This window comes from Aethalodelphis obliquidens, unplaced genomic scaffold, assembly GCF_003676395.1.
Source record: "Aethalodelphis obliquidens isolate GAN/ISIS:26980383/991018 unplaced genomic scaffold, ASM367639v1 scaffold37, whole genome shotgun sequence".
Taxonomy (NCBI): domain Eukaryota; kingdom Metazoa; phylum Chordata; class Mammalia; order Artiodactyla; family Delphinidae; genus Aethalodelphis; species Aethalodelphis obliquidens.
This window is the reverse complement of record NW_020837981.1, coordinates 11498616-11523832: the sequence shown is the minus strand read 5'-3', so window position 1 is coordinate 11523832 and position 25217 is coordinate 11498616. Positions and strand designations below refer to the sequence as shown.

The following is a 25217-nucleotide window of genomic DNA, read 5'->3' as shown; positions in this document are numbered from 1 at the left end:
TTTTAAAAAATCAAGGGCCAATAAAGATCTCTAGGCAGTCTCAGTAGACGTAAAAGTAGGCTATATATTTTATGCACATAAACACATAATCCCTCTTTTAAAAGTTATTACAGGCAATACTAAACTATTTTCTATGTGGGAAGTTTAGTGTTTATGAATATAGAATACCTATTTATGTAAAGTAAGATGCAAATTGCTCTTCTAGGTCAAAAGAGCTGAATTTTTAAAAAAAATAATACAGTTTTGACATATTACCAACTATAACTGTCCAATGGAAGGCAAGGGTTTTTTTTAAATTCAATATTTATTCAAATTTATTCAATATTGAGTTTTTTATTCAATATTATTACACAGAATTACAGACTGTTGTGACTTTTATTCAATTTGGTATCCTATTTAGAATAAGAGCAGTGAGAATTATGCTTTACAAACATTGCATTATTACTTCATCATTGTGATATGGCTTTACTTGATCGTATATAGAGAAAAAAATAACATTGGAATTAAGGCAATAACCACATGTGCAAACCAAGCACAAATACCCTGACACAGTCTTTAGTACAAAGCTCTTTTGGTTAGGTGAGGATTGATGTTGCTGCATGCAGGTCAGTCATTGCTTTGAAGGATAAGCTCTGAATAGCTTCACTCATTTAAAAAAATCTCTCCTACTGGCCCACAATGGCCAGAAGAAGCCTTCGGTAATCTCCACTCGTATCACTTGCAATCCTTTTGCTCAGGGTCTTCTGATACATCTGACTGAACATCTGTTTTATTTGTACAAGATCAATCTGCATGCAAGACATGATATTTTTGATATTAGAAAACAGCTGTTAAAGAAAACTGATATTAGAATTATTCTTTAATAGTGAAAAGATCCTAATTATAACCAAAGCAGAGGGGAAAAAACACCAGATGACTGGCATTTTATAGCTAGCATTCATACCAGTACTAGCGTCACCCAGTGAATGTCTGATTCACTGTTCTGTAAAGATATTGAATAAGGGTGATACTAGTTTCATCTACTATTCCAAATATATTAGTCATTTAAAAACCATTTGATAGAATGGCTATTATCAAAAACACAGAAAATAACAAGTGTTGGCAAGGATGTGGAGAAGTTGGAACTCTTGTACATTGCTGGTAGGAATGCAAACTGGTGCTGCCACGGGAAAATGGTATGGTAATTCCTCAAAAAAATAAAATAAAAACAGAATTACCATATAATACAGCCATTCCACTTCTGGGTATACACAAAAGTGAAAGCAGAGACTCAAAATTTGTACACCCATGTTCACAGCAACATTAATCATAACAGCCAAAAAGTGGAAGCAACCCAAGTGTCCACTGACGGATGAATGAATAAACAAAAAGTGTGTATGCATACGATGGAACATTATTCAGCCCTAGAAAAGAAGGAAATCCTGACACATGCTACAATGTGGATGAACCTTGAAGATGTTAAAAAGGACAAATACTGTATGATTCCACTTATATGAAGTATCTAGAGTAGTCAAATACATAGGACAGAAAGCAGAATGGTGGTTGCCAGGAGTTGGGGAGCAAGGAGAATGGTGAATTATCGTTTAATGAGTTTTCAGTTTTGTAAGGTGAAAAAGTTTTGGTGGTGATGGTTGTACAACAATGTGAATGTACTTAATGTCACTGAACTGTACACTTAAAAATGATTAAAATGGGAATCTTGTGTTACGTATATTTTATTATAATTAAAGAAAAAGGGATCCTGCTTAGAAAATTTAAGTCTAAAAACAAATACACAAGAAGGTTTTTCCAAATACTGTATTACGGTTCTCTTTTAAAAAATGATTTACCTTCTTTCATATAATTTCATAGCATATGTTTTCTTTTGATTAAAAAGAAGTCCACTAAATAAACAAAGTCAAAGAAAGGAATACATCTGAGGCTATATTTAGGTAAAAAGATAAATATAAAATTTTTTACAGTTATTTCATAATTAAGTATATGCTAAATTTTAAGAATTTTTATGTCCAATGGGATTAACCTGCATAGGTCTTTCATACAGTTCTTTTTTTTTCCCCCCGCACCTCGTGGCTTTCAGGATCTCAGTTCCCCGACCAGAGACTGAACCCAGGCCATGGCAGTGAAAGTGCCAAATCCTAACCACTAGACCACTAGGGAACTCCCTCATACAGTTTTTTACATAAGCAAAATGAAAACCAAAAAATAAACATCTGGAGTTCCCTGGCAGTCTGTTTCACTTAAGCAAGCCTCTCTCACAGCATGAGGAAAGTGAACACTGTGCTTTATACGATCGCTACCAGCCGTGAGAAAGAGAGCCCTTTCTTAATGTCAGTCCTGAGGGATTGACAACCAACTAAGGAACTTTTAAGAAATTAACATTCTAAGTCAGACAGAGAAAGACAAATACTGTACAATTTTACTTATATGTGGAATGTAAAAAAACAAATGAACGAACATAACAAAACAGAAACAGTTATAGACACAATGAACAAACAGGTAATTGCCAGAAGGGAGGGGGTTGGGGGAAGGAAAGAAATAGGTGAGGGAGAGTAAGAGGTACAAACTTCCAGTTGCAAAATAAGTAAGTCACAGGTATGAAATGTACAGTGTGGGGAATATAGTCAATAACTATGTAATATCTTTGTAAGGTGACATGTCATAACTAGACTTATCATGGGGATCCTTTTGAAATGTATAGAAATATCGAATCACTATGTTGCATAACAGAAATAAGCATAGTGTTATAGGCCAATTATACTTCAAAAATGAACAAACTCATACAAAAAGAGATCGGATTTGTGGTTACCAGAGGTGAGGGGTTGGAGAGGAAAGATTGGAGAAAGACAGTCAAAAGGTATAAACTTGCAGTTATAAGATAAGTAAGTACTAGGTATGTAATGTACAACGAGATAAATATAATTAACACTGCTTTAGATTATATATGAAAGTTGTTGAGAGTACATCCTAAAAGTTCTCTTCACAAGGGAAAACATCTTCCTTTAATCTTGTATCTATATGAGATGATGGATGTTCACTAAACTTACTGTGAAAATATTCATGATGTATATAAGTCAAATCACTATGCTGTATACCTTAAACTTATACAGTGCCGATTATAAACTTACACAGTGTCAATTATATCTCAATAAAACTAGAAGAAAAAATGTGTTTAATATTGCTAAGAAAAAAGGATCAACATTCAAAATCAAGTAAGATCAGACAAACAGAGAAAGCCTCACCTCACTTCGAGTGACCACAATCCTGACCAGGGTGGAGTCATCTGTGCCGGCACCTTTCATAGAATGGTACAGCCTCTCAGCGAAGAAGGCAGGGCGGTTCAGGGCACACTGCACTGCAAGTGAGAGACGCTTCAGACGTGAAATGACTTGAAAAAGGTGTGCACACACCATCTATCACTTCTAGCTGCTTTTGATCATTTTCTATGTAATCATCTCAGAAATCTGAGGTGAGCTGAAGATATTGTCCTCTTGATTTTTCTCAGCCTCCACCTTTCTTTCCAGCAGCATCAGACAGGCTACCTTCAATTCTACAAGATTCCCTCTGGCCAAAAAATCCCATTTTCTCTCCATAGATGCAGTCATTAGCCTCTTCACATTTTCCCCCTTAAAGTGAGAAAATCTGTAGCAACTGTGCCCTGGTAATATCTTACTTAAAAGGAATAATGACTAAAATCTGAATTCTAGATGTCAAATATATCATTTGACTGAGAGAAGGATGTAAGATACACTCCAATATAAAAAAAGAAATCACAGATTTGAGCAAAGATTTGAGAATGATAATAAGAAATCTGACATGTTTTCTCTTAGGAAAATTAAATTAGCAAAGTCTCTTCCTGCAGATGGTAGAGATGTACTAACTATACATCATTACGTTAGCTACAATTACTATAGTAGTATTTGTAAGATATTCAATTGCTAATATCAATGTGTTACTAATAGTCTCTTTAGTTTTATATTCTCCATGAGAATGAAATTTCCATTTCATTAAACATCTGAATGTCAGGACACCAAAAACTGGGTTTTTAATTTCCAAATGGAAAAGGGTCTCATTGGGCTAAGTACTTGAAAGGTGTTTTGGAGAGCTCAAAATGACGCTTTGTGTGGTGGCACTCCGTAGTTCCTTAGGGCTTTCCTATTCACCTTAATGGAAATGCCACAATCTATCATATATTTTTGTATACTCCTCAAGAAGGGCATAGAGAATAAAGACCAAATATTTTCAAAACAATCCTATTTGATCACACCACCAACCATTCATAGAGAATTGCATATAAAAACAGAGGGTTAGCTTGGCCTCTGCCTAAGCAGATTCCAGGGAGGCTATATTAATAATCACCACTTAATGGGAACAACTATTCAAAGCCTCACTCATTTACAAACAAAACAAAGCAAAACACTAAAGTATCTTACAGATGGTCTTCAAACCACTTTCAACACTTCCAGAAAACTCACGGCCGACACTGCTTAACAAATCTCGATTAGCCACCTGTAAACAAAAAGTATAGTGGTTAAAATATTTTCACACCTTAAAATAGAAGCCAAATCTTCAAAAGAAAAGATCATACCCTGCAATAGGCCTCCATGGTAGCTTTCAGCTGAGGAAAGCTTCTTGTGGCAAGAATCATGTTAAAGCAAGATTCATCTGTCCCTAATTTCCCCTCACCAGCCTGATAGAGACGCTGAGCATCTTCCTGAGCCAGCTGGTGGTTAACATTCTGGTTCTCATCGCGATTTCCCTGCAAAAGAGGAAGGCAGGAATTAGAAGAAGGTGATACAAGTTCTATTAAAAAAAATAATAATTTTTTTCTGGGACTTCCTGGTGGTCTGGTGGTTAAGACTCCGCACTTCCACTGCAGGGGACAGGTCCCCATGACAGGGACACGGGTTCGATCCCTGCTCAGGGAACAAAGATCCTGCATGCCATGTGACAAAAAAGTAAAATAAAATTGTAAAAGAAAAAAAAAGTTTTTCCAATCTAGTCACTTCTGGATTTAAAGGGACAATTTACTAAAAATTAATGTATAAAGTTTGTCACACTTATCTTTCATTTCCAAAGAAACTATACTAGTGTAACTAGTACTTTATTACACTGCCAACTTTGGATTTTATATGACCATGGTTTAATGAGGTTATATTAAAATGAGAGGTTTTCAGGGCTTTGAGAGCTAAATTAAATCAGAAAAGGTTTCCATGAAAAATCACATACACGTTTTATTTTTGAAAGTGTGGAAAATTTTATTAACATTCACTTTAAAAAGCTTTCTCTTGGTACACCAAGAGAAAGGGGTTCTTAAAAAAGTTACTCTTCAGGGTTTGGTCCTTGGTTTAGAAGTTTTGGGGTTTTGGTTTTTGTTTTTATTCAATAAACATTTATTAACAGGTATTAAGAGACTAGGCATGATAGAAACCACAAGGACTGGAAGTGACTATGGCCATTCCATTCTTCCCATTAAGGAGATAAAAGATGCCTCCACAGTGGGATTAGGGTTATAACTGAGGTCTCTGGGAATTAAGTGCAGGCTCAGAGCAGGGAATGACAAATGGCCCAGGAGAGTCCAAGAATGCTTCTCTGAGGAGGTGGCTTGAAGGGTGGTAATTGGGCCAGGAGAAACAGAATGGTGTGTGTTGAGACTGCAAAGTATGACACCTCCAGAGGCTGTGGCCACACACACACACTCGTGATCTAGCAAGTCCTGAACACTAACAGTGCAGCCACTTCTATCCTCCGGGAGAAAGCCTTCTGCCACGAAAGGAATTTCATTTTTCACTTCTCTTGTGATAGGGTCTACTTCTATCGGTTCATGTTCTGAGCCAATAAGCACCGTCCCCTGTTCAGTTCGGAGAGAGAAGCACTGAGGTTTCCTGGAGGCTGGATATCCCTGAACTCCAGGGTCTGAAGTAACTTTAGATTTCTCATGATGAAGCGACTACTGAGCCACGCTGAGGACCTCCTCTAATAGGAGATATAAACTACCACTCAAATAAATTATGAGTCTGCTTAGCTGGGATTTAAGATCAATATGCATTATACTGAGTTCCGCTTTGTATTCATCCATATAACTATAAGGTATGGAGCACTTGCTTTGTACCAGGCTGTATTAGTCAGGGTTCTCCAGAGGAACAGAAACAACAGGATGTGCTAAGTGGTGGGGACACAAGAAAGACAGGGCCCCTCCCCTCAAGGAATTTAAGTCAAAGGAGGGAGTATATAATATGGAGGTTTCGTGAACGTCCTTTCATTCATCCAAGTGTAATCTTAATATACAAGTATTTATTATGAATGTGTACATGAAAATGACATGTGAGCCTTTTAGAAGAAGTTATAAATAACTCAAGTACTGCTAGCCTGTACCAATTTATAGACCAAACTCTTCACTGGGAAGAAGAGAGGGAGGGCCTGGGCCTGAACAAGAGTAAAGCTTAGATGGGTAGTTGGTTTCTCTCAAAAATATCAATAGAAACACAAACCCAAACAAAGGAAAGGCTGCCCTCTGGAGTCTCAGTGTCTGTCTGAGCAACAAAATGGAGAGGTGTTCCTTGAAGGTGAGAAACTGTCTCCTGAAGAGCACTGGGCACAAGGCATGTGTAGAAGCATATTCTAAATGGGCTACTGAACACAGCACAGGCAAAGGAGCTCAGGAACAACTCCCCAGATAATTGCCTTTGGATTCAAGCACATAATACAGTCCCATTTTCCTAGGAAGCCACTCCCTGGAATAGGGACCTTTACTTTGAAAGATGGCTGGGCCTTGAACCCTGCATAAAGAAATATTCAGCACCTCATTAAAGTCTTAATAATCATTTTTTAGCATTAACTCTCTGGTCCTGATTTTCTTTTCATGCTAACCTACTCCCCTGCTCTGTTACTCTGTTGTGGGTAAATTCAATGTCCTCCCATCCATTTGCTTTCTTTTCTCATTTCCATACCCACGCACTTTGGCACACTGTCTTTTCTGCAACTACCTCCCTTTGCTGTGAAGAGCCTCTCCTCTACTTTTAGCATCTTCAAGACTGTCCAACCTGTGCACTAGCAGGATAGCCAACAACTCCTGATACTGAATCAGTGTGCTAGTATTTTGCCTCATCTCTTTCAAATATACCCTGATTATCTCATTCTAAGTGTATTTGTAGTATCATTGCAAATACCCTATTTGGAGAATTTTCTGCCACTTTTCCAGCACATTTGGGGAATCAGAACAAGGAGGGTACTAAGCACAGTACCCACAGTACTAAGTACTGTGAACGCTGAAACATTTTCTGCATTTCTGGCTCTCCTCACAGTCCTCACTCTTGTAGCACTTGCATGGCGGACCTACATACCTTCAGTTGATGGTCCGACTTAACTGGCAGTACAATGCTAAGCTCAAAAGTACAGATTCATCGCCATTCTAAGACACAGAGCCTCAAGTTGATTTCTGATTTCATACAACCTTAAAGAGGTTAATTTCTGATTCCTTACAAAGGCCAGATTTGCAGAAATAAATTTCAGTAGTGACTACAAAGAAACCTGTACAGTGGATTCTGCATTGTCCCTCCTAAAGATGTCAAGATTCCAAGGGGGCTAAATATTAAAAGGAATAAAGAATGGCCACTGGCAACAGGCAGTAAAAAATGTTCCCTCCACCAACACCCAAACTTTCATGCTATACTCACCTGGCACATGGATACAAGTAAACGTTCAAAATGCCCTGATGTATCTGACCTAATGTCCTTTTCAAGGTCTCGTCCAAATTCTGATTGATAACATCTGACAATTTCTCTGATTTCCTGATTTGTTCTTGTGCATAAAATTTCAATCAATACACGTTCCTGAGTTCCTACTCCCTATGTGAAGTGAAGAAAGGGAGAATTATACAACAAATCATGAAATTTCTGAAAGTAGTTAAATCTTACTGTTCCATCAAATATTTCTTTAGCCTCCAGACCTAAAAAGCTCTATATATTCAGATGATATAAAATAATGTACTGATTTAGCTGTCACTATAAATTCAGAACTGCCAAAATTTATGGGGCTTTACATTTGAAATAGGACAAAATACTCAAAGTAAATGCCATATACTACCTTCATTGCATTCTGTAAACTCCAGGCATCATAATACGTAGGTGGCATGAACAGGGCAAGGATCAGTTCTTCCATATTTCCACTTAACTCTGACTTAAGATCTTTGATTAAATCCTGTTAAATTACAAATACAAACTAAGTATATGTGCTCTCCAAATTTTGTTTTGCTTAAATTTTTTAAGGACAATATGAAAAAATGGAATTGAATTGCTATATGAAAACCTCAATTGCTGTTCTGAATATTATATACTAAGGAATAAATATTTATTTTAAGTTTATTACACTCAAGCAGATATATTTTACTCATTCTATCAATAAACACTTAATAATAAATTTATTATAGTTCCACCACCACACTAGGTACAAAATAAGAGGTATAGGAAACAAAGAATAATTCAAATTAACAAAATGATAAACAGATATTTACTTAGTATAAGAAACTGTTCTTACTCTATGAGGAAATAGAAATTGTCATCATCGTGTTCTTATTTGAAAAGATAAGATAAACATTTTTAAAAAGTTAATATAAAGCAGCCTGTACTCCAGCGTGAGATGAGTAAGTAGCACAGAAATAAGCTGAAATAGGAAAAGTTAAAGTGGGCTAGAGAGCTCAGAGAAAACTTTTAGTCCAGATCTTGAAGAATATGTAAAAATTAGCAGGCAAAGAGAAAGAAGAAAGGTATTTCAGGCAAGGAGAAAGAACACAAACAAGGAACAGAAAAGTGGTTCCCAGCCTTGGCTATATGCATTAAAATCATCTGCAGAATTTTTCTAAAAAAAAAAAAACACAAACAACACTTATGTCAAGAATGAATACCCAGAGATTCTGCGTGTGTTTTTAAGTTTGAAAAGAGATTATGATACTCAGCTAAGATTGAGAATCAACAGTATAGAGGCAAGAATGAGCAAAGCTTGTTCAATGGAACAACAAGACAACCAATTTTGTTAGAGGGTAATGTTTTCAGAGATTAGTAAAACAAAGTTGTAACTACATGCTTGGATTATTACCTTGAATACCAAGCTAAAAAGTGTGGATTTGATTCTGCATGTTGGGAGGAGTTGCTGGAAACTTTTACGTAAGAAAATGGCATTGATATAGCAACAACAGGCAGTATCAACAGGCAGGACGGACTATGACGACAGAGGCTATAAATGAAATTTAGGCTACTGGAATATTTAGGTAAGAAGTAATAAAGGCTTGGACTTGAGTGGTGGAAAGAAAAAAAGGAGACAGAAGACACATTTTTAAAGAGCTCTTTTACAGATTAGATCAATAAGACATAGTCAATAACCAGTTGCTAGGACAAAGCAGTGCCTGGCATACAGTAGGCACTGAAACAATATTCACTGATTAATTGACAAAGAAGAGTGTGGAATCAAAGAAGACTCCAAGGCAGGCTAGAGGAATAGTATTTTTATTAATAAGAAGTCAAGAGAAAAGGTGGCTGTGGGTAAGGAAAATAGGCTGGGAATTTAGTTTTAATTCAAAGGTGCTGTATGAGAAAATTCAGGACAACAAAGCACAGACCACATGTGAACTAAAGAAATTCATAATGTGGAAAATACTTTTGCGAGAAAAGTGAGTCTGATGTTGAACCCTAAGAGAAACTAGAGTTTGTGTCACTTAATCAGCCTTAAGACTAAGGAAGTGGATTTTGCGTTGGGCAGGCAAAGTAGAAAAGATGAGGTGGGACCAGCCAGTGGAACTCTACTTCCATTCTGAGAAAAGTAAACTGGATTCAGAGGATATCGGAAAATGTTTAGGATTCCTATCTAAATGGCAAACCAATGCTACCCAGTCTTGCCCTTTATATTTGAGAAACGATGACACCTTTCAGCCACAGAATCTTGCTGGATTTAGTCACTGATCATCCACTCAACAAATATTTAAGTGGCTATCTGTTAGTGTTCCTGTACTTGGTACTATAAATACAAAGATGAATATGACATGGTTTGCCTGATGGGAGCTCACAGTTCTGGGGAGCGGGCAGTGACGTTAGTTACAGCAGAGGTTTTACAAAGTGCTATGGGACCACAGTGGAAGAAGCAGCCAAATTATGCCCAGAGCAATGAGAGAAACTTCACAAAGTAGCTTAATCAAGACAAATCCTGGAGAATTTGTTTGCCATGCAGGAAAAAAGGAAAAGCTGTTCCAGGACAAGAGAACAACATATACCAAACACAGAAGTATGTGTGCAGGGAATGGCAAGAAGTTCTATGAAGTCATAATACAAGATATGTTTAGAGGGAGGAAGAGGAGTGAAAGATGATACCAGGGACCAAAAATAAGCAAGGGCTACATAAGAACTCCTTGAATCCAACTGTAAGGAGCAGACTGAGAACCAAGCTACTGATCAGGATTGTGGTCATAATCTACTTTTTACTGAACATGTGTCACCTACCAGACATAGTAAATAGGTATGACTGTGAGATCAAGGACTACTCTAGAATTGGAAAGCCTTCTAAGAGAAATAAATATTGATGGGACTTCCCTGGTGGCGCAGTGGTTAAGAATCCGCCTGCCAATGCAGAGGACACAGGTTCGAGCCCTGGTCCAGGAGGATCCCACATGCCGTGAAGCAACCAAGCCCGTGCACCACAACTACCAAGCCTGCGCTCTAGAGCCCACGAGCCACAACTACTAAAGCCCGTGTACCTAAAGCCCATGCTCTGCAACATGAGAAGCCACCACAATGAGAAGCCCACGTGCCGCAACGAAGACCCAGCGCAGCCACAGATAAATAAATAAATTTATTTAAGAAAAAAGAAAGAAAGAAATATTGAATACACCTCTCCTGAGGTCTCTGAAATCTAGTTGTCTCTTCTTTGTACTCACCAGTACGAGTAAAAAGATAGTAACCAACCTGACAGAATGCAGGGCGTAAGGCCACTGTTCATGCTCACTCCTGAAAAGGAAACAAAACATACCTTGCCATACATGGTCTTAAAAGCTGCTTTAATTTTTTGCCTTTGATCATTGGAACGATTGGCCACAACGTCTACAATTGCCTGTTCATCTGTACCTGAAAGAACCATACATGTCTAAGTAAGGATGAGGTCTGTGTGGGGTGCTCCTTGATGACATCTTTTAGATGCTTACAAGGTGTCTGGTGTCAGATTAAATTGAGGGATGTGCACACAGGCTCACATATAAACTTGGTTTATGATATAAAGCTTATTTTTACTCTACAATCACTTGAATTTGATTGTAAATGAGACAAAAATATGTTTTCCTCACCAAAACCCTTCATTGCTTTACGAAGAATTTCTGCATCTCTCATGGCATCGAAGTTGGCAGCAGGTTGGATTGTTCCTTGAGTTCCCTGAGTCATCGAAGCAGGCTGAGAACAAGAGGCATAAAATCCAAATCAGTTATTGTGGTAATCATTTCACAATACATACATATACCAAATCAACATGTTGTATACCTAAAACTAATACACTGTTATATTTCAATTGGGTCTCAAAAAACTGGAAGAAAAATAATATGAAAAAATGTTCAACATCTTATTAAAAAAAATACTAACTTAAAAAAAAAAGCCAACTCCGGTTTCTCTGCTTACAGGAAGACAACTTAAGACTTCTCCGATTATGGGGCTTCCCAGGTGGCGAAGTGGATAAGACTCCACACTCCCAATGCAGGGGGCCCGGGTTTGATCCCTCATCAGGGAACTAGATCCCACATGCATGCTGCAACTAAGAGTTTGAATGCCACAACTAAGGAGCCCACCTGCCGCAACTAAGGAGCCCATGTGCTACAACTAAGGAGCCAGTGAGCTGAAACTAAGAAGCCTGCCTTCTGCAACTAAGACCTGGTGTGACAAAATAAATAAATAAATATTGGGGGGGAAAAAAAAGACTTCTCTGATCATCACTCTTAGGCAAGGAAGCCAGTACTTAGGTTTTAGGATAAGGATATTTATTTTCATGGCTCATTCTGGAACAGACAGAGACTATCCTTCTCCCACCAAAAGACAGCCAGACACCAAACTTTCAGGAAACAAGAGAGTCAAGCTTGTGAAGATAGTCACAATCTTTCCATGCCTTGGTTTCCTTCTTGGTAGAACAGGAGGGCAAAAAAGAGATTGATCCCTGGATAGTGCGAGTGGCAGTGTTTTATTTAAAGAATATAATAATGGCTTTAGTGAGGTAGAGCCAGACTTGCCCAATGAGATTTCAAACAAGCAATATACTTTTGGTAATAGCTCTTCATTTCCTGTACGGGCCCTGATTATTAGACATAAAACATTTTATAATAAGAAAAGCATGAAAATGAAATTGATGACTACAGACTCTGGGAGTTACAATATTCTTCATCGATTTTATAAGGAAATAAACCAGAAAGCAAAACAAGGACTATATGTTTTTAAATACAAATCTATAAAGAAATTTAAAAATCACCATATGACAAAGACCACAGTACTAAGTGTTTCAGGCAAGAATCATCAATGGATGCTAAAATCAGTGGGTAAAAGTATAATGAGAACCAAGATATTTGCATACTTTGTAACATTACAGCAGAAAACCTAGCAGACATCATCTGAAGCAAATGATCAAAACCAATTATCACCAGGAATGGGGTAAATCAACAACTAGTGCCTCCTGATATGATTCACTAGGGACACGACATCATTTCTGTGGTATTCCTGCCAAAATGGCATAACCTAGATTTAATCAGGGGGACTTATCAGACAAACACAAATTAAGGAATATTTTACAAAATAACTGGTAGTATTCTTCCAATGTATCAAGGTGATTAACAACAAAGACTGAAGAATTATTTCATATTAAAGGAAACTTAAGAGACATGACAACAAATGCAATGTTTCATCCTGGATTTGATCCTGAACCAGAAGGACATTACTGGGACAAGTGATGAAGTCTAAAGGTTGGGTAATAGTATTATAAAACTGTTATTTCCTGTACTGTATTTATGTAAGAATCTGAGTAAACTGTATGTATACAGGAATTCTGTACACAATTTTTACAACTTTTTTATAAGTCTGAAATTATTACAAAATTAAGTTTAAAAAAGTTTAAATACAAAGCTATGAAACAATTCATTAGTTTTCTTAAAATATTCGAATCAGGGTTTAAGAGAGATGGGATACAGCAAGATGATATCCCTTCACATTTTTTTTTTTAATTTATTTATTTTTGGCTGTGTTGGGTCTTCGTTGCTGCACACGGGCTTTCTCTAGTTGCAGCGAGCAGGGGCTACTCTTCGTTGCGGTGCGCAGGCTTCTCACTGCGGTGACTTCTATTGTTAATGGAGCATGGGCTCTAGATGCGTGGGCTTCAGCAGTTGTGGCACGCGGGCTCAGCAGTAGTGGCTCACGGGCTCTAGAGCGCAGGCTCAGTAGTTGCGGCGCACAGGCTTGGTTGCTCTGTGGCATGTGGGATCCTCCCGGACCAGGGCTCAAACCCGTGTTCCCTGCATTGGCAGGTGGATTCTTAACCACTGCGCCACCAGGGAAGTCCCCCCATCACATTTTTTAAAATTTAATTTTAATAATATATTTTATTTAACCAAGTATCTCTAAAATATCATTTAAAGATGCAATCAACATCATTTCAAAACATAAAATGATTCAGTTGCTTTCTAGGCAACTGAAACGGTATTTCGAGTTATACCCATTGAATACAGCAACAGCAATATGCCAACCAATATGCCCCTTTGTAGGGGCAAAGTGATTGGGGAGAAGGAGACCAGACCCTTCGACAAACATTTTTATGGTCAGTAATTCCTCCCACTCATCTCTACTCTCACGCCAACATTTTCTTCTACCAATAAGCCCTAACAATCATCCTTCAGTAGTTTCTAAGCCAGGAATGTAAGCAGAGAACTAACAAGAAATATTTGTATATTGGTTTTAAGGAAAAACTAAAATTATTCTACTTGTAGCAAATATTCAAGCAGAAAAAATTTTTCAACATATTGCCTTTACATGAGGCTTAATGTATCAAGCACTGATGAAAGTTTTCTTTGATGTAACCACTGTCACTAAAATCCTAAGCAGGGCAGAAGCTTCTGTTTATAATACACTGAACTAGACAGTAAGAGAAACTAACCCTCATCATGCACTATTTGACGACTATCATTTTCTGTCATCCTCTTGTTTCTAAAAACGAACAACCACCAAAAGACTTATTCCATTTTTCATCTAGAGGGAAAAATGGTTTTGTTTTATTCTTTGTTGAAAGTCTAAGTTTGAAGTGAATCTTCATCAAGAATACTATCATTCTGCAGGCATTATACTGAACTCAAAGAAATCAGGGTCTATATTCTTGAGGTCAAAACTCTAACTACAGAGGATTTCTCAGTACAGCAAAGCCCATACTATCTGCCACCAAAAGTGCCACCCTTTGCCTTCCATTTCATTCCGATCTTCCTGCTGAAAAACTGCCATAGAATTAGAATTGGGTCAATCAGGAGAGGTCACCTGGCCCCAAGACAAAATCTTTCTTTACATCTTCCTATACACACACACACACCTACACATACACACACACCAACTTCTATCAGGGGATTTTCAGTGACAGGGAGCTCACCCCTCACAAGGTAGTCTATTTCACTTCCATCTATTCCACTTTCCATCTCCCAAAATCTACTGCTCTGTAACTTCCTGGTTTCAATTTAGGGTTGTAATTGTTATGCAAGATAAGCTGCATGTGTATTTTACTTTTAGTGTTTTTATGTTTAAAAATCTTTTATATTCAGTCATAAAATGATGTCTTTAAAAGCAAATGCATGCTTAAACTAAACTAAAATAAAAATTCTCATAACAAATGATTAGAATAACTACAGATTTATAATATGATTAATAATCAACAATTTTTTAAAAAAAGGATTGAAAGCAATTTACTATGGGCTTTGGAGGAATATCATTTACTGTATCAGCAAAGTAGCACTGTATAACAGAGACCACTGGTCTAAGAGGCAGAAGAGCTAGGATCTAGTCTCAGCTTTGACTTTCACTAGCTGTGTGGCCTCTCTGGAGCTCAAAAATTCCTCAAATCTGGAAAGGAAGCCAGAAAATGGCTAAGTTTTCTTCTTCCAATTCTGTAACCCCTTACCAATCCCAGCCTAAAAAAAGCTTTAAAATGCTAGATCTTTATGAATAGACAATATGAAATGAGAAAATCAAGATAAGGTAAACATAAAACTGCTTATGTTCCTATTAACTTGCATAGGATATAAAAGAATTAACAAGTCAATTAAAGAATAAAACTTAATATTAAAATAAGGAGCTATATTGAGATAGGGCAAAGATTTGATATACGGGAGACCTTCTGAGACTCCTGAAAAATCAATTTAACAGACATTAATTGACTACTGTATTTAAACCCCTGCCAAGCACTACAGGGACATAAAGATAAAAACAGATACAATGAGCCCTCAAGGAAGTGGTGAGAGACAAATACAGGAGAAATTAGAAACAAATGAAGGCATATATAGGAGATCTAGTGATTAGTGAACATTAAAAAACCTTATTTCACTGCTATAATCCACAGAAACAGAAGAGAAAACAGGATAGGAAGGTAAGGATTCTGTATTGATCTGAAAGAAGAGTGGAAAGTTATAAAGGTAAAAAAGGAAAACAAAAACATACTTCATAAAACACTGCCAGAAATATCAACCACCCAGTAAGTTCATAGTTATACTGCCAGCAAGGGAGGAGGAAAAAGAACTAAAACCAACGCCAAGAGTCCAAGTGAATCACTATGAAAAAGAGTATGGGTGTCATCACCTGTGAGAAGGGACCTATGTTTGTCTTATTAAAGTCATCAGGACAGTACTTAAAAGCAGGTGGACCAAAGAGCATGGAGTCTAACAGAAGCAAAGATTAAAGTCTTAAGTGAACTGTTTTAGACCATCTCCTCTGCTTCATGGAAACCTCTAATGTTAGCAAAGGAGTAGTGTCCTTCTTTAGCATTATCCAGTTACCCAGACTAAATTTAAAAGGTAGGAAAAAAAAAAAAATACCTGACTAGGGTAAGGAGATTGTCCTCCAGGGTACTGAGAAGGCATCGGTCCCCCAGGAAAACCACCTACATATTAAGAAAAAATACAGCAGTCAGGTCTTAACTGATTTAATTTTTCAAAACAGCACTGATTTATTATGAATATGGAAACATATGAGAATATTCACACTATTCACTAGGATAATTTTTAAGTTTTATAATTTACTGAATCAAAAACCAACTTTGGTCACAAGAACCTTTTAAAATATTCCATGTCCTAATTTCTTTAAAATAATTTAACATAATTTCTTTATAAACAATACTCTAAAAAAAGAACAAAACACTTGAACCAGATTAAATTCTGATTCCATCTGGAAAGGATGACAGGACATAGTTCTGGGGGTTGTTTCCTTTGTGCTATACTAATGAGCAGAAAAGTTCCTGAAGGTTTTGCTTTTTGGCTTCAGGACAGGTAATTTTTTTTTGATTGAAAACATAGGTCCTTATTACCATCTTGCTGATTAAACTTTTTCATCACATTAATACACTTCATGAAACCATATACGACCTAAGAAGTATTTAGTATAAACGTTTACTAAAGACGATTCCAAACATAAACTACTAAGTTCCTTCAACAGCAACTGCAAGATTCAAAATATCAAGGTACTGTTTTTCTCTGGACAGTTAGTACATACCAGGTAGTGGGAACTGGGATGGGCCCCCGCCATAAGACTGTGAGGGTGCCTGTGGATAGCCAGAAAAGCCTGCTCCACTTGGTGGGGCTCCAAACCCTTGGCCTGGAGGAAGAACAAGAGAAAAAAAGAAACAAACTACAGTGACAGTTCTCATGATTGAAGTGAAAACTTTAGAAACAGTAGAAGAAAATATACTATTAATGCTATAGCAGTAGTCCCTTTTGGTCTAAATTCAATTTCTCAACAAATCCTTCCCCATTAAAAAATAAATTTAAAAAAAAGGTTACTTCATTCATCTGCCTTAATAACTTATAATACAAAAGTGCTAAGATTTTTGTTTGTTTGTTTGGTTGGTTTGGTTTTTTACATACTGTGGACAAAGCTGTCCTAAGGTCACAATCATGCCAAATGAAATATCTTAATCAGTTCTTAAGATTACAAATTATCAACCAAACCATTATATATTGGTCCTTTATTACCATGAGATTTATTCTAATTCCTTTCACAACAGAATTTTGGAGACTGCTCCCAGCTTTCATGCCTCCTTAGAACCTTTATCCTTCTATCTTGCCAGCTAGGTCCTTACTGTCTAAGGTAGAAAGTAGGCTAAGAGCAACTCTGACCTCGTACAAAACAAGAAGGAACCGAGAGGATTAAAGAGAGAAGAAAAAAAATGCTATACTAATTCCACAACCCAGGACTCACCTCCAGGATAGGATGGAGCTCCCCCTGGCTGTGGGGCACTGGGATAGCCTCCAGGGGCAGGGTAGCCTCCAGCTCCTGGGTAGCCTCCAGCTCCTGGGTAGCCACTACTTGGTGTTGGTGGGTAGGCACCTCCTCCCACTGGAGGAAAGCCACTAGGATAAGAATACTGACCAGGAGGAGGAAAAGATGACTCCTGACCCGCAGGCTGAAAAACCAGAAAAATTTTCAAATGAATGTGATCACCGAGAAATAGAACCTAGCTAAGGAAACAAACAAAGATAACTGTTAAGGTCTAGCTTATTCTTTTACATATTAAAAAGCCCATTAGAAGTCCTGGTATCTCATACTAGTTTATCAGTATACTAGTTTTTCAGGACACTTGTTTGTCAGAATTCAGTTATATATAAATCTACCTGTGTTAGGCAAGAAGGGTCTGTTTCTCTATTTGGGAGTAAGAACCAGGCTCTTTCCAAACCTCAAGCCTTCAGGAACAACTAGCAAAGCTTATTAGTTCCTTCATTTTCCTAGCACCTGGAAATAATAGGAAGATTTGCCTCTCTACCCTAAAGAGAAGAATTCATGGCTTTCTTGCAACACATCTGGACCTGTGCATAACAGGGGGAAAAAAAAAAATAAGGTGACCTGAGTCATACACTGGGTGTGACATTTTGGACCTCAGTTCAGATCACACAATGTCTAAGTATGGAGAGACTGTTACATGTTCACTAAACTTTTTCCCAGGCCACAAAACTAGACTACATTTCCCAGGACCCCGTTACAGTTAAATAGGACCATATGACTGAATACTGGTAAACGAATGTGGACAGAAGTAACATACACGACTTCCAGCCTGGTCCCCTTAACTTTCTGCCCAATCCTCTAAGCTCTCTCTTCCCCTCTCTTTTCCTTCATCTGCCAGCTGGAAGCAGAAGATCCAGTGGAGGACTCCAAGGCAACAGAGGATGGAAGGAGCCTGGGAACCCTCAAGACGACATGGAACAAAGCCTCCTAGCTCCCCACCACACCCTTCCCCTGGCCACCCCCACCACTGACTTCCAGGAGACTGAAGTAAGCAAGTAATAAGTTTTTATTGCTTTAAGTCATTGGGATGTTAGGGTTGTCTGTTTTAACAATTAGCTGATATTGACTGAAATGGTGGTCAGAGTCCAGTTTAGTACATAGGGACCTGGGAACATATTCATAACTCTCATCTCTTCAATGATAAATTCAGGAGAGCTATATATTCACTTTACATAAGAATATACACATAAGAATATACATTAATCTGTATAGGCCCCTCTTTCTATTCTCCCAGAGTTAGAAAGAAGCCCTGCATACTTATGAGCATAAAATTGAAACACAATTCTTACTTATGCCTCAGCTATGAGGTTAGTCCTCAGAATAGTATAGACATCAACAAGGCAGAACTTGGTAGCACATTTATAACATGCACTCCAAATACTAAAAGTCTCAGAAGTACTAATCCAGGGACCTCTAATCCACTGCAATTTGTTACCTATGAGTCAAGCTCCTCTTAAGTTTTTTTTTTTTTTAAAGATGTTGGGGGTAGGAGTTTATTAATTAATTTATTTATTTTTGCTGTGTTGGGTCTTCGTTTCTGTGCGAGGGCTTTCTCTTAAGCCCCCTCTTAAGTTATTTTAAATCTTCTAACACAAAGATTAAAAACCAGTAACTCAGGACTTCCCTGGTGGCAGAGTGGTTAAGAATCCGCCTGCCAATGCAGGGGACACGGGTTCGATCCCTGGTCCGGGGAGATCCCACATGCCGCTGAGCAACTAAGCCCGTGCACCACAACTACTGAAGTTGGCGTGCCTAGAGCCCGCACTCTGCAGCAAAAGAAGCCACCATAATGAGAAGCCCACGCACCACAACAAAGAGTAGCCCCCGATCTCTGCAACTAGAGAAAGCCCACGCACAGCAACGAAGACCCAACGCAGCCAAAAATAAATAAATACTTAAAAACAACAACAACAACAAAAAACCCCAGTGACTCAGGATCGATTTAGCTTACCTACATGTTGTACTGAATCATACAGCATTTAACATTTTAAAATATTCATTTCCCAATTTTAACAATTGGGCAATTTCACATAAAATCCAGATTGTTGGCTTTACTTGAAGATATGGAATTATCCAGCAACACTGGGTCAGCCTCCCTGCATGGACACATGCGGCTTAACCTGACTAACTGCTGCCTTTCCACAGGTGAGCCAAGTCCCTGTAGTTCCCCACAACACCTGCCTTCACTCATGAACTCTACTCAGTACTTCTGGCCATTTGAATTTATGACCCCTGCTCTAGCATATTTGTAAGATCTGTCATGGGCTGGCTAGTTCTATACAAGATCTGTGCCAAGGACATGAGCTATTTTAGTATCATAAGTGGCAATACTTACAGGATATCCAGGGAAAGCTGGGTAGCCTGTGGGGGGATAGCCCGGGTACGACATTCTGTAACAACAATAAAAAATGTCTTCTGTAATTTCCTATAAGGATTAAGGCCTTTGAAGATATATTTTGTCATAGGGTTTAATCAAAACACACCTTCTGTCAAAAGAGTCTAGCAGGCAGACTGATTCAGTAGTTCTGAGATGGGGCCCAAGATTCTGTATTCCTAACTAAGCTTCCAGGTGATGCTATTGCTGCTGGTCTGTGAATGATATTTTGATACCAGAATATTTTGGCATTTCTGAATCTACCACCTAATTTGCCAAATTTTTCAATATGTGTTTTGGCTCGTCTCCCCAATACAGCTATAAATGATTTGTATTTCTTTTTTATCAAGACCCCAAACAATGACATATACACACTATTATATATAAAACAGATAACTAATAAGGAGCTACTTTATAACACAGGAAACTCTACTCAATACTCTGTAATGGCCTGTATGAGAAAAGAATCTAAAAAAGCGTCAATATATGTATATGTATATGTATAACTGATTCACTTTGCCATACACCTGAAATTAACACATTGTAAATCAACTATACTCCAATAAAAAAATTTTTTAATAAAGGACCCCAAACAAATCCAGTTCAACACTTACAAAAGCCCACTATTTAATAAGCACTGTCCTAGGTGCTGATACAGAGATGGGGGGGAGGAAAATGAGAAAATAAATTTAAGTTATTATAGTGCTCCTTATGACATAAGCACAGTATAGAAGCTAAAAACTTGCTAAATTGAGAATGAATGGGCATATATTTAGTCGAAGTTGAAAGAAAATAAGAAAACTGATCCAGTCAGTTTTAAAACAGTCATTTGGAATCCAAAGACCTGGATGCAAAGGACGTTAAATCATTTTTTGCTGTCTTCTTCCCCAAGCCCAGCTGATAAAAAAAAAAAGGAGTAAAGGAGAAACAATATCATCCAAGAACAGTCAGATGGACCAAGGGTAAAAGAGGTCAGGGTCAAAATAAAGTGAAGAAGTCTGAAAATAATTTATGGGAGAAATTAATAATTATTTTATTTATTATTATTTTTTTTTTCCAGTACACGGGTCTCTCACTGTTGTGGCCTCTCCCGTTGCGGAGCACAAGCTCTGGACGCACAGACTCAGCGGCCATGGCTCACGGGCCCAGCCACTCCGCGGCATGTGGGATCCTCCCGGACCGGGGCACGAACCCGTGTACCCTGCATTGGCAGGCGGACTCTCAACCACTGCGCCACCAGGGAAGCCCAATAATAATTTTAAAGGCAACAAGTTTTATAGCACCAAAGACTACAAAAACAATTTAAATTTCTAAATCTCAGGAACTGTTCCAGTGACAAAGTCCTATTTCTACAGCCTTTAGCTACTACATTAAATCTTACCTTTAAAGGCACTAGAGGAATTACGTCAACAAGAGTTTCTGAACAGAATGAAGATAAAGACTATCCGTACATGAGAAAACTTAAAGCAACTTTAAGAAAATGAATCTGGGTACATTTTGAAGTATAATTATATAAAGGACTAGAATGCAATTCTATTTCCAGGATGTACCTCATAAAAATACTTACACAAATGCAAAATTATATACGTTCAAAGCTATTCATTACACACTATTTGTAACAGAAAAAGGTTGGGAATTCCCTGGCAGTTCAGTGGAGAGGACTCAGTGCTTTCACTGCCATGGGCTGGGTTCAATCCCTGGTCAGGGAACTAAGATTCCGCAGGCCAAGTGGCACGGTTAAAAACAATCTAAAAGTCCATTAATAAGGAACAGGTAAAACAGATTATGGATAGCCATACAATGAAGTGTTAGGCAACTATTAAAAATGAGCAGCTCTCTTTTTACTCATATGTGAAACCACTCTAAGTCATATTAAGTGGGAAAAAAGCAAGATGAAAAACTACATAATTTGCAACCAAATGTGTAAAAATTACATTTATTTGCTTGTATATAGAGAGAATATCCCTGAAAGTATACTCAAGAAAGTAGGAAACAGTACTCCACTGCTGCCTCTGGAGAGGAGAGCTGGGGCATAACAAGGAGATTTTTCAATGTACTAAAAAAAAGTGCTAAGTGTCCTTTTGGAATTATGCATGTATCATCTATTCAAAACGCAGATTGAAAAAGCTTTTGTAAAAAGCTGAAACAAACCCGAGTTTGGTGACTCAACAAACTACTCAACTTTGCCCAAGGAATAATCAGACTATACCAGTGAACCAGAACTTTTATTTCCTTTTCAACATCCTCCGTCAGCAACTACTTTTAAAAGACTAGAAAAGCATTCTTGGTTTTCCAAACCATCTCCACCCAGTGAGTCAACTACTAAAAGGGGTGGGTCTCACTATTCAAGTCTCAGAGATGGCATGAAGCCCAGGAACACAGGAGGCAGCTGTTGCAAATTTATGAAACAAATACAAAATAGAAAGGGTGTATGAAGATGGCCAACAGCAGATACTACAATTTTCCAAAACCTGCCTCTTGATTGGGAAAGACCATTTAAATCTGTCAGCAAGGGCCCTTCAATAAAGAATTGGAGGCACGACTAGGCTCTGCATGGACAGGGTAGGCAGTCACCACCAGTGAGGACTGAAAGGAGGCTTCACTTTGCAGTGGTCAAAATTCTCTCTTCTACCTCCCTATCTAGTACTTGAACTCCTTCCCTGCCTGATAGGTAACTCATTACACTCATTATCTAATTAGGACAAATTATCAGATCAGCTCCCCACCAGCTGGCAGAAATTAGAGAGTTTAAAGGCAGTTGGACGACTTCTTTTCATTTCTGTCACTTTATGGTAGACATCAGCCATCTCCTGTAGAATTGTTCACACAGGTTGGGCTCAAATCAGCACACGTTTGCTGCTGCTAAGGTACTAGGAATCTAATCTGGAATGCCACTTCCCTGAATAGTTTCCAAGAATTATAAACCTGAACCAGTGTACAGTTTTAGGCTTCCGCATTCTGTCCTAGGTTCACTAAGCAAGTACAAACGTCCCAAGTTTCCCTAAATTTGCTGTGTCACCAGGAAGTCTAGTCACCAGCCGGACTTAGCTTTCGGTGCTGCTCACCGGTTTTCCTACTCAGCCCTCCTTGGGGTCGCTTCAGCAGGGCCATCCTCTGGCCTCAACCCCTCCACCTGTGGTCCACCTGCCTGCGCGGGAGGCCCCTCGGGCAGTGAGCTCCCTCGGACCTCCGGACAGCCAAGGGGCACAGACGACCGGCGAACAGGACTTCCCGTTGCCCGGCCGCCTCGCCGATCCCGCCCTAATGCGCCCCCGCCCAAACGCCCCCACCAGGCAGCCCGGGTCCCAAAACGCGCACACCGAGTCGCCGGCCACTCCCGGGGCCCACAGGCTCCTCCAGCGCCCCCCTGCTCGGGGACACACGCGGGGCCCCGCCCTCTCCCGGCTGGCAGGCCTCAGAGCAGGCCGGGGCGAGGCGACCGAGGGGGACGAGGGATGGCAACGGTAGGGTACGCCGCTCCTCACCTGACCCGGTGTAGCAGCGTCTCGTCCCAAACTGATCTCGGGCAAGATGGAGCCGGGGGCGGGCCCGGGAAGGGCGGGGCGCCGAGGGCCGCCGCCCGAGGCCGTTAGGATCGCAGGGGGCGGTGCCGACAGGGCCAGTCCAGGCGGCTGTCGGTGCCGCTGCTCCGGCTTTCCCTTCCGCTCCGCCTCGCCGCCCCACCTGCGAGAAGACGCTCTCTTCGGGTGCACCAGCCAGTTTTATCACAGTTCCTTCTGGGCTCTCTCAAGCCATTTGGGAAGTTGAAGCCGTCCTGAGGAATCCCGAAGCCCCTTCAGTGGTGGGCGGCAAAGAAGGGCTCGAAACTGGGAGGCCAGGGGCAGCCTCTCCGCCTGATGTGCCGTCCTCCCTATCTTCTGAGGACAAAGACGGTGTCTTTTATTAGTCCCTTGTGAATTGAATTAATATTTATGAGGCTCCTAGATAGTGGGAACAGGAGATGCACTAATCAAAACCACTCCAGAAGGGAGTTGTTAGGTGATTCCAGGCTCCCCTCACACTAGAGCCCTACCATTAAACATTTGAGGCAATTTCAAGGGCCCAGACCAGTATCTTAAACTCATTAAGAAAGTTTATATTCCAGAGCAAAGAACCAGTTGGCTACCTTTTACAGTGGTTCTCAAACTGTGGTCCCCAGACTGGCAGCCACATTACCTGGTAACTTGTTAGAAATGCTACTCATTGGGCTCCACCTTAGACCTAATGAATTAAATTCTAGAGATGAAGCCCAGCAATCTGTTTTAACAAGCCCTCCACGTGGTTCTATGCACACTAAAGTTTGAGAACTATTAACCTATTACTCCACATGCTTTTCTACCCAAAACCTTCCTCATGGGGGTGGGATAGGGTGGATTAAATTTTTAAGTGGCAAAAGCAAGATATACATGGCCCTAAAACAGGGGTGAAGTGGAAGGTACTTGAGAAAGGTCACTGCCAAATTTGAACAAAACTGCACAACACTCTGGATACCCAGCATTAATTCCCCAGCTCTCACCAATCGGTCTGGAAAATATTGGGCCTTTCTGTCCAATCTGCCTGGAGACCTCTGGAATTTAAGCATTCCCTAAGAAGCCTGTCCTTACTCCTTTGCTCTATATTACTACCTAGGTGATCTCATCCCCACCCTTCCCTCTGCCTTAACTATCAGCTTGAGAGGTTATTTTCCAAACCTCCTATTTCCCGCCCACTTTCCTGAGCTATAGGCCCAAATATCCGATAGTCTATTCAGGTAGATACCACTAGATTTCCCACTTCATCCTTTCAATTTGTCCTTCTTTCTTGACATACAAGGACCTCCAGGGCCAGAGACCCTTTCCTCATGCTGCCTCTGCCTAGAAAGCACTGCCTGCCTTTTAACAATTATGAATCTATTAAGACTCAATTCAAAGATCACCCATCTCCTTCCTGCCTCAAGAAGCTTTTCCTGACCTTCTTTTCTTTACCTTCCCTTGGGTAGACTCCCTTTTTTGCACCCAAGAAAACCTTTTATAGATGTCTGCTGTGACACATTTAACAGTAGTCATGGGCTTCCCTGGTGGCGCAGTGGTTAAGAATCTGCCTGTCAATGCAGGGGACATGGGTTCGATCCCTGGTCCGGGAAGATTCCACATGCCACGTAACAACTAAGCCCGTGTGCCACAACTACTGAGCCTGCACTCTAGAGCCTGCAAGTCACAACTACTGAGCCCACGGGCCTAGAGCCCATGCTCCGCAACAAGAGAAGCCACCGCAATGAGAAATCTGCGCACTGCAACAGAGTAGCCCCCACTGACCGCAACCAGAGAAAGCCTGCG

The 25217-nt window shown here is 39.5% G+C and overlaps 1 protein-coding gene across 2 annotated transcripts; it reads right to left on the bottom strand.

Annotated features, from left to right (window-relative positions):
* Nucleotides 1-285: 285 nt before the first annotated feature.
* On the bottom strand, nt 286-23456 carry ANXA7 (annexin A7). 2 transcript variants are annotated; one of them, XM_027129901.1, is made up of 14 exons: nt 23388-23456; nt 19864-19918; nt 17448-17652; nt 16743-16844; nt 16070-16134; nt 15578-15643; nt 11321-11423; nt 11011-11105; nt 8083-8196; nt 7674-7844; nt 4586-4756; nt 4431-4506; nt 3240-3352; nt 286-788 (listed from the first exon to the last, which is right to left on the bottom strand). In XM_027129901.1, exons 2-14 carry the CDS (start codon nt 19915-19917, stop codon nt 666-668), a joined length of 1458 nt encoding a protein of 485 aa, XP_026985702.1. In that variant the 5' UTR covers nt 19918; nt 23388-23456; the 3' UTR covers nt 286-665. The 2 variants fall into 2 exon arrangements, with proteins under 2 accessions (XP_026985702.1, XP_026985700.1); XM_027129899.1 differs by lacking the exons at nt 15578-15643; nt 23388-23456.
* Nucleotides 23457-25217: the final 1761 nt, after the last annotated feature.